At 44.1% G+C, this 10,463-nt stretch overlaps 1 protein-coding gene and 1 long non-coding RNA gene across 2 annotated transcripts in view; one reads left to right on the top strand and one right to left on the bottom strand.

Annotated features, from left to right (window-relative positions):
- Positions 1 to 10: 10 nt before the first annotated feature.
- On the top strand, positions 11 to 6,397 carry LOC139028943 (uncharacterized). Its single transcript, XR_011481175.1, has 3 exons — positions 11 to 95; positions 243 to 442; positions 5,964 to 6,397. It is a non-coding gene; the product is annotated as an uncharacterized lncRNA (long non-coding RNA).
- Positions 6,398 to 7,844: 1,447 nt separating this feature from the next.
- Positions 7,845 to 10,463, bottom strand: part of LOC111975636 (ubiquitin carboxyl-terminal hydrolase 24-like) — a 36,896-nt gene continuing 34,277 nt past the window's right edge. The window contains 1 exon segment of the mRNA XM_024147566.2: positions 7,845 to 10,359. Coding sequence (XP_024003334.1) covers positions 10,297 to 10,359 — 63 coding nt within the window. The 3' untranslated portion in view covers positions 7,845 to 10,296.

Below are 10,463 nucleotides of genomic sequence, written 5' to 3'. Positions count from 1 at the left end.
GTGTTGAGCCAAGCCAGGGGGTAGCCCATGCAGACAGGAGGAGAGAACGGCCATCTCCCCAGGGTGTGCTGCTATCTCTAGGCCCGGTGATGATGGTAGGAGGGGGCTGCATTCTAGATGTGTGTGTGTGTTAACTACTAAAATAATATTAACTAAATTGTAGATGGTGTCCTGGGCTTACTGTGTGTGTGTGTGTGTGTGTGTGTGTGTGTGTGTGTGTGTGTGTGTGTGTGTGTGTGTAGGTAGTAGGGGGTTTCCTGACTCTGCAAGGTCCAGCCCTCTGGCTGGGGGTGCTGATGGCTGTTACCGGGGCAACACTGACCATCGCTGGGCTCTGTATTTTAATGACAACGCTACAGGTGTCGGATGTACCTGGACACTTCCTGTTACACCCCCGCACAGGAACGCGCTATAGCCCACACCAGGCCCTAGCCATCCAGAGGTACAAACACACCAGGGTTTCTGTTAGCCGGTAATAGCCGGCTTTTGGCCGATCGAAAAATAGCAAAGCCGATTAATAAAATTCGCACCAGCCATTTGTCCGGGAGAAGAAGAAAAAAATCCCATTGCGGAATAATGCCTTTTAGCCTATTCATTGATGTAAATACCAGTCGATGTAAATACATTTGACTTATCAAGCTTATCGGTCTATAGGTTAATTTGCATTATAAATTGGGTGGTTTGAGCCCTGAATGCTGATTGGCTGATACCATGGGTATGACAAAAKAWTTCTTTTTACTGTTCTAATTAAGTTGGTAACCAGTTTATAATAGCAATAAGGCACCTCAGAGTGTGGTATATGGCCAATATACCACGGCTAAGGGCTGTATCCAGGCACTCTGTGTTGCGTCCTGCATAAGAACAGCCCTTAGCCATGGTATATTGGCCATATACCACACCCCTCTGGCCTTATTGCTTAATTATACCATGGCATTGTTGAATACTTGTTTCTGATTGGCTTGAAGGGCATTCTAGAGCATGCATTATTTCCCTATAAGGCACAATATAATTGCACCTTACAGTTCAAAGGCTATAGTTAATTCTTACATGTTCTATGTTTGAGCTGCTTTTGAAAGCAAAAGTCGAATTGAAAACATTGTCATTATTGAATTCAATTTTCATAATGGCACGCTAGGACTGATGGTTTGTTAGCTAAACTAACAAGTCTGTTTGTTTAGTTACCACAGCAACTACTGTAGCTATCTAGTAAACTTGCTAGCTACTTCAGTGGATGATGAACACATTTCTACCAGCAAATGAACACGTTTTTAGCGGCAAATGTGTTAAACTATAGCCATGGTATAAAAGGGATAATCAACTCGGGGCTTTATGCGTTCTCTGGAAAATAATGCAACTCCGTGAAAGGTTAGTTTCTATAGAACGCATAGCCACTTGTTGATTATCCCGTACTAATTTAGTGGAATTAAATTAGTGCGTCTGTACAGTATATTCGTTATGTATTTTATGTATCACACGCTTACAACATACAGATAGAGAGTCTTTGACCGGAAAATCTTTCAGACAGCGTGAGATGCTACAACATCTCAAACAGCAAATGCATAGGCACCGGAAGGCAGGCCTTATAAGTGCGTCGCACACCACTTTGCAAATAAGCTAGAGGCCGTATGCATTTTGGAAACATATACTTAATTGTTTGAAACCTGAACGTTTTACTAAATATTATGAGGTATGTCTTACGTTGCTTCAAAGTAGCCTAGCCAAAAGCAGACCATATCCGTGGAGGCAATTATTTAAACATTCTTTCATTGTCCAGTAGCCAAAGGCACAATCCTAGTCATACAGCCACCCATGCTAGTTGTTGCATATTAGATCTCCCCAATTAAAAAATTTGAAACGGATATTTTAATCTGTCACATTAAACCGCTCGCATGTGCGGTGCGCTTTTGACAATGGTGTTTTTCCGCTATTTGAATTATGGAACAAACATTCGCACGTAGCCTACTGCCTTGTGCGCACTCCTGCGGTTTTAATGTGAAGAAATAATTGTTTATCAACGTTTTAAGCTAAATGTTCTAATATGTTGCATCAGACTCATTGGTCACTTAATCTAATATCTTCAAAGTGCGCATCAGTATTCGGTAAGAAGGACCACACACAATTGCATCCTGGAATTATGAATTAGCATAATATAGATGTTATTTTTGTCATTCTGAGCACCGTAGGTGGACACCCTAATCAGGTTACGTACCCAATGCATATAGGTCTGGTAAATGTCTCAAATGTCCGGTAAAGTAAAATGCTGCCCGTCAAATGTCAGGCGCCACATTTTCCTTGCGGAAATCCTGACACACACACACACACACACACTCCCCTAGCCTCGCCTGCTCTGCTCTGTTGTAACTGTCAGTAAGTTTAAACAAGGTTAGTTCTGCTCAGTGTCCAACCGACTCATGCACGAACACATACATGCATSAGRGCTCACACACACARACACACASAGAGAGATAAAGAGAGCAGAGTAGCAGCCAGGAACAGTGAGCCATCAGGTTATTATTATTGAAGCAGATGTTGACCAGAGGAGCTCAACACTAATAAACTGTATCTTTCAAGCTATTCTTCAGTGGGTACATAGATGGGTTAGCTGACAACTTCACGAAAACAATGCGCATGCCTTAAAGGGGCAGAAGTCCGTGAGGTGTCGTGATTCTGGATGGCTAGCAACAATGACAAGAAACTATCATGTGGGGAATCGTGGCGTGTTTCATCTTGTTCTTGATACCATGTCTTGTTTTGAGATGTTTTGATTGATTTCATGTCAATACTAATATGGCTAAAATTCGCTATCTAGCTAGCCAACAACTGTAACGATGTATTTGAGAGACGACAAGTGGTCATTGTACACATTTATTGCAAAATATCGTTTCCAAAATATCGTTTACATGTTGTCAACATTCTAAGCTAACCCCTTCTGTTTTGCCRCATAGTTTTGCATGCGTCGTTCTTTTTGCTAAACAACCAACCTTTCTATACTATGGCTCAGTATAGAACAGCCATCAGTCACCTCACATTGCTTTTTTCAGCTTGGTTAGTTCGGAGATAACATAAAAGCTAACTAGATAATCCACCGTTTGGCTTCAGCCTCAAGCCTTATTATGTCACTGAGCAGGATGGACAGGAGACAATAAATGTATTCTGGGAGACAAGGAATGGTTGCTATTAAAGCACAAGATGGATTTGGTTGACTCCCTGTACAGTAAATGGAGATACACTATACAGTGCATTCGTGAAGTATTCAGACCCCTTGACTTTTTCCACATTTTGTTGTTACAGCCTTATTCTAAAATGGATTAAATGTGTTTTTTCCTCATCAATCTACACACAATACCCCATAATGACAAAGTGAAAACAGGATTTTAGACATTTTTGCAAATGAATTAAAAATCAAAAACATAAATACCTTATTTACATAAGTATTCAGAACTTTTGCTATGAGACTCGAAATTGAGCTCAGGTGCATCCTGTTTCCACTGATCATCCTTGACATGTTTCTACAACTTGATTGGAGTCCACCTGTGGTAAATTCAATTGATTGGACATGATTTGGAAAGGCACACACCTGTCTAAATAAGGTCCCATAGTTGGCAGTGCATGTCAGAGCAAAAACCAAGCCATGAGGTCGAAGGAATTGTCCGTAGAGCTCCGAGACAGGATTGTGTCGAGGCACAGGTCTGGGGAAGGGTACCAAAACATTTCTGCAGCATTGAAGGTCCCCAAYWACACAGTGGCCTCCATAATTSCTAAATGGAAGAAGTTTGAAACCACCAAGACTCTTCCTAAAGCTGGCCGCCCGGCCAAACTGAGCAATCGGGAGAAGGGCCTTGGTCAGGGAGGGCACCAAGAACCCGATGGTCACTCTGACAGAGCTCCAGAGTTCCTCTATGGAGATGGGATAACCTTCCAGAAGGACAGCCATCTCTGCAGCACTCCACCAATCAGGCCTTTATGGTAGAGTGCCCAGACGGAAGCCACTCCTCAGTAAAAGGGACATGACAGCCTGCTTGGAGTTTATCAAAAGGCACCTAAAGGACTCTCAGATCATGAGAAACAATATACTCTGGTCTGATGAAACCAAGATTGAACTCTTTGGCCTGAATGCTAAGTGTCAGATCTGGAGGAAACCTGGCACCATCCCTACGGAGAAGAGTGGTGGTGGCAACATCATGCTGTGGGGATGGTTTTCAGTGGTAGGGACTGGGAGACTAGTCAGGATCGAGYAAAAGATGAACGGAGCAAAAACAGAGAGATCCTTGATGAAAACCTGCTCCAGAGTGCTAAGGACCTCAGACTGGGGGCGAATGTTCACCTTCCAACAGGACAACGACCCAAGACAACGCAGGAGTGGCTTCGGGACAAGTCTCTGAATGTCCTTGAGTGGCACAAACAGAGCCTGGACTTGAACCCGATTGAACATCTCTGGAGACCTGAAAATAGCTGTGCAGTGACGCTCCCCATCKAACCTGACAGAACTTGAGAGGATTTGTAGAGAAGAATGGGAGAAACTCCCCAAATACAGGTGTGCGATGCTGGAGGAGTCATACCCAAGAAAACCTAAAGACTCGAGGCTGTAATAGCTGCCAAAGGTGCTTCAGCAAAGTACTGAGTAAAGGGTCTGAAAACTTATGTAAATGTGATATCATCTTTTTWAATTATTTTTTTAGCAAAAAAATCTAAAAACCTGTAGATTGATGAGGGAAAACAGTATTTAATCAGTTTTAGAATAAGCCTGTAAAATGTGTAAAAAGTCAAGGGGTCTGAATACTTTCCGAATGGACTGTATATACAAAAGTATGTGGACACAATTAGTGGATTCGGCTACTTTAGCCACACCCGTTGCTGACGTGTATAAAATCTAGTACACTGCCATGCAATTTCCATTGGCAAACATGGCAATAGAATGCCATTARTGAAGAGCGATATGGCACCGTCATAGGATGCACCTTTCAAGCAAGTCAGTTCGTCAAATTTCTGCCCTATTAGAGCTTCCCCGGTCCACTGTAAGTGCTGTTATTGTGAAGCGGAAACGTCTAGGAGCAACAACGTCTCAGACGTGAAATGGTAGGCCACACAAGCTCACAGAACAGGACTGCGAGTGCTGAAGCGCGTAACGCGTAAAATTGTCTGTCATCAGTTGCAATACTCACTACCGAGTTCCAAACTGCCTCTGGAAGCAACGTCAGCAAAATAACTGTTTGTCGGGAGCTTCATGAAATGGGTTTCCATGGCCGAGCAGCTGCACACAAGCCGAAGATCACCAAGCGCAATGCCAAGCGTCAGCTGGAGTGGTGTGAAGCTTGCCGCCATTGGACTTTGGAGTGATGAATCTTGCGACGGACGAATCTGGGTTTTGCGGATGCCAGGAGAGTGTCACCTGCTCGAATGCATAGTGCCAACTGTAAAGTTTGGTGGAGGAGGAATAACGGTCTGGGGCTGTTTTTCATTGTTCGGGCTAGGCCCCTTAGTTCCAGTGAAGGGAAACCTTAACGCTACAGGATACAATGATATTCTAGACGATTCTGTGATTCCAACTTTGTGGAAACAGTTTTGGGAAGAACCTTTCCTGTTTCAGCATTACAATGCTCCCATGCACAAAGCGAGGTCCTTACATAAATGATTTGTCGAGATCGGCGTGGAAGAACTGCACAGAGCCCTGACATCAACCTCATCAAACACCTTTGGGATGAATTGGAACACCAACATGCGAGCCAGGCCTAATCGCCCAACATCAGTGTCCAACCTCACTAATGCTCGTGCAAGCAAGTTCCCGCAGCAATGTTCCAACATCTAGTAGAAAGCCTTCCGAGAAGAGTGGAGGCTGTTATAGCAGCAAAGGGGGACCAACTCCATATTAATGCCCATGATTTTGGAATGAGATGTTCGTCGAGCATACTTTTGGTCATGTAGTGTACTTTGTCCAAATAATCCTTCCCTCTCTCTCACTCTAGGAGGTTGGACCGGATACGCAGAGAGATGTCTGAGGACTCTGTGCAAGTGCCCCCCTCTCCACCCCTTCCCTTGCCTCCCACCCCTCCTCCTTGGGACCTGGAGGCACCCCCCTCCTACGACTCTGTCATGAAGAGCCGGGGTCCCTCTGACCTCTGAGGGCTGAGGAGACTACTGTACTGTACTGTTCTGTAACTTTGGACTATTCCCTTTGTGCCATTACAGTGGACTAAATCAACCCCCCCCCCCCCCGTGCTGGGAGAGACGTTGTTCTGGAATGGAGGGGCTGTAAGGGGTTGGGCGCCTCAGCGTTGTTTACATGTTAACATGACAGGTTTACATATTTGTTTGAAGAATGAGGAGTGTGTTTATAATGCTACTATTAAGACTACTACAGTGTGATACACTGCACTCCTATAAAGACATACATAACAAATATTATTCTTTTTTTAACTTTCCACCACCTCAAGTTGTTGATGTCACTTTTCAAGTCCGCTCGACGCCCATATATTTGTAGTGGAACACTGAGCTACACCAGGCAACGAGGCCAGCTGCCAGCATCTACCCAGCACTAAGCATTCACTATCCAGAAGCACTCAGCCTTTATTACCAGTCCAAATGGATAACCCAGCCTTTAAAACCACTGTCTGACTTTCTTGCTGCTTTGGACTCCATTAGCTGTTTGTGCTGTGACTGCTCGGGGAGGTTGTGTCATTCTCCAGTGTGTGAGTGCGGGTGTGTGTTTCTGTGGTCATGTATGCACCACCGATTCTTTCTATTCACACAGCTGACATCAGGATAGACAGATGATCTCAACCAGAAGTGCCTTGTTGTTACAGCACTAGACGCTTGTTGTCACAGCACACGGTTATCTACAGCATTATTCTCGCTCTCTCTGCCCCACTGCTGCAGGGTTCCATTCTATCCACTGTTGCACTTCCTGTTTGACTGTGATGTCATGATCAACTTTAGTAAATTAATAGCCAAAGATCTCTGACTGGTTCTTGTCTCAGTTGGACTAAATACAGTGTGTTATTACTCAGTTTCTTTGTTCTGTTCTAATCTCACCTACACTTGAAGTAAATGCCTTCTCAAGGAGAGAGAGATGAAGATGTGGAGGAGAAGAGAGGAAAATACGACAGAGAGTTGGGGAGCTGAGCTGTGGGCCTTGGGCAAGGTGACACACTAGCCAACACACACACACACACACACACACACACACACAAAACCCCTGATCTACAGTCGTCTGCAGGCTGTGAGAACCAGCAGAGTGGAACTCAGTCTGCCCTCTCTCCCCCTCTTCCTTTTCTCCTCTCCCTCACCTTCAGTGTTTGACCCAGAGACAACAGTCTAACTTAGAACTAACACATACATTAGTATAGCTTAGCTAACTCTAATAGATCAAATCTTAGCTAATACAGCACCTGTGATTAACCCTGGGTTAACTAAGCTGCATCCTAAGGCTGTCCCTTATAGTGGGTTACGGTTAGATGTCAGGGGTCAGGTTTAGCGTAGCAGTATGGTCTTTGTCTCCACTGTCTTTCCCAGAGACATAACAAAAACAAAATGAGTGCACAGGGTAAACAAATCGTACTATGGAGCTTCAGGGAGAGATAATCTTCTAGACTGATTTTTCTCCCTTTTCTCAGCCTTCACTCTGTGTTCCACTGACGACAAGGTCAGCATCCGTGGCCCTGCCCTCTCTGAGCTCCTGACCAACCAGATTACTGACTCTGGTTCTGTGCCTCTGGTCCTCCACTCCTCCCACAACTATCCCATATTGCAACTAGCTTGACCTGAAATGAACAATGATTTTATATTTGACTGTGATCACTCCTGCTTCACACACACACACACACACAAAGAACACAAAGTGTACAAAAGGCTGTGCATTCCAGTTTATTTTATATCAAATTTCCCCATAATCAAACTCTGATGTACAAATGAAAACTGGGATTGAACATGCAGGGTTCTGCCTCAGCGGACTGGCCTTCAGCAGGAGTAATGCTCAAAGCAGACAAACTGACAGAATAAAATCCTGGATCCATGTCATTCCTTCCCTCCTTCCTAACCCCTCCCTTATCACGCAGATAAAAATAAATTATTGATTAGTTGGTACTGTTGAGGAGGACTACAGGTGCTGCTGAGGGTCAAACAACATTCTGCACTGTGAGTGGGGAGTGCTGTGTCACTGGCACACCTGACCACTCTGACATCTGACACTGTCTTCTGAGACCAGGACAATACGCAGCATGGTCACACATTCACACACAGTTCATTATAGCAAGTCATCTGTGGACAGGTATGGGATTGGGGTGAGAGGAGGGATGAGAGAGGTGAGGGGAGTTGGGAGATGAAGGCACTTGAATTCTCCCAGGGGTTGGGTTAGGTCAAGAGGTTAGTGGTCAGAGTGGGGTTGTTTGATGTCAGAGCAATGACTATATATATATATATATATATATATATATATGAATGGACAAAGCAATCGATCACATGACACTATTCATTCCTATGTGAAGATTCAATAGCGCATTTGAAGCCAAGGAAGTCGTTAAGATGGTGTCTCATGTGGGAGATTTATGTAGACATAACATGTGCAGTTTGAGTTACGTTGCAGGCTAGCTCAGTGCTGCCCCCTCATCGACTCTCAAGTTGAAGGCAGAACAGGGTATTGCAGGCTACTATACAATTTTAAAATAATCGGTTCAAGGACATACATCTGGTGTAATAGAAGCAATTATTGGTACCATGATTGTCTTCCATTTTTTATTACATGAAGATTGCCATATTCCCATTCACTATAATGGGGATCCTGTTTTCTGCAAACAATGCCTGCAGTACCGTGGTCAGCCTTGAACTTTGTGGTGTCAATAAGAGGGGTTTAGGTGTCAGAGGTCATGCCCCCTCTGTGTGTCCCAATGGCAAAGATAAACAAAGGCAAAGAAAGAGAAACCCAGTTTGCAAATAAGCTCCTGAATAATGATAATGTAATGATCAAGCAGAGGGTACGCTGTGTGTGTGTGTATATAAGAGGGAGAGTATATTTCATTGGCACCCAAAATTAAACTTGCGTCTTATCTCTCCTCTGGTTGGCACATTGACCCTCTGCTGTCTTGTGTGTGTCTGTGTCAAAGGGCAGCTGTGGTGGCATAAGGCATGAGTACAGTGATGTCAACTGATAAACAAATGAAACAAAAAAAAACTAAAATCCAGCACTGTGAGTCACTGTTCATCAGCTGGACGGGGAGGAGAGTGCAGATTGGTTCCTTGGCTTGGTTCCGTTTGTGTTCTAGAACCCTCCATAGACTGCATTACCATAAATACCACTGTGGTTAGCGGAGTAACAGACACAGCCATAGGAGCACGTGTTCTCTATGGAGGAGGTATCAGCTGTGTCTGTGTGTGTAAAGCACTGACAACTCAGTTTGATGTGATAAAAAGAGGTGTGTGAGGAGGGTGGTTAAGCTGGTCTAGCAGACCTAATCACTGCTTCTCTACTTCACTATAGACTGGGGTGGACTATAAAGTGCATACTTAAAAACCCCGGTTAAACGTGTGTGTGTGTCTGAGATTCTCCAGAGCAGTTTATACCTTATACCACAGCCTCACACATACACACCTCTACAGAGTGGAGCACAGGACACTTTAAAATATCTTACATTTGAAATTACAGCTATGGAACAGCTCTTTACAATAATGAATGTCTATTTAGTTACATAGGCAAATATGAGCAACAACTTAAAAAACAAACAACCCCATCCCTTCCTTGTGAGACAATACTGGCTACATCTGAAGACACCCTACTGCTTATATATAGTGCACTACATATGTCACTGAACCTTTGGTCAAAAGTAGTGGACTATAAGCAACAGGGTGACGTCAGTGGAGGCTGGTGGGAGGAGCTATAGGAGGACCGGCTCATTGTAATGGCTGGAAAGGAATCTATGGAACGGTATCAAACATATGGAAATCACATGTTTGACTCCATTCCATTTCAGCAATTACAATAAGCCCTTCCTCCTATAACTCCTCCCACCAGTCTCCACTAGGTGACATTTCAGACTCCCAGGAAGAGAACAAACTGCTTTGTAATCCATTAGTCAGGTCTCTAAACTCTCCTCCAGCTCTGATTCCATTAGTCTGGTCTGGCAGAAAGACACATGATTATTCACGCATCCTTTGTTGCCCCAGCAACCAGGAGAATAAGTGTTCTGATTGGCTGAAGCGGGCCCCTCCCTCCATATTCTGGCCAATCAGAGGTGAAAAGCAGTCTTTGATTGGCTGTATGGAGCCGTGCGGTCTTGCCATTGTAGGGATTGTGTATGATAGGAGGATCTAAGGGTCAACATCCTCCAGATCACTCTTTGAATCACCAAGCATCATGGGAGACTCGGAACCCTGAGATAAAGAGAGAGGGGAGAGAAGGATTACATGAGATGTGGCATTTCAGAGTAAAGAGATAGGTAGATATAGTTTTTATGAAATCGATTCATACGAAACTC

The sequence above is a fragment of the Salvelinus sp. IW2-2015 genome, linkage group LG16 (genome assembly GCF_002910315.2).
Source record: "Salvelinus sp. IW2-2015 linkage group LG16, ASM291031v2, whole genome shotgun sequence".
Classification (NCBI taxonomy): Eukaryota; Metazoa; Chordata; class Actinopteri; order Salmoniformes; family Salmonidae; genus Salvelinus; species Salvelinus sp. IW2-2015.
Note: the sequence above shows the minus strand (reverse complement) of the source record. Positions and strands in the feature narration are given on the sequence as shown.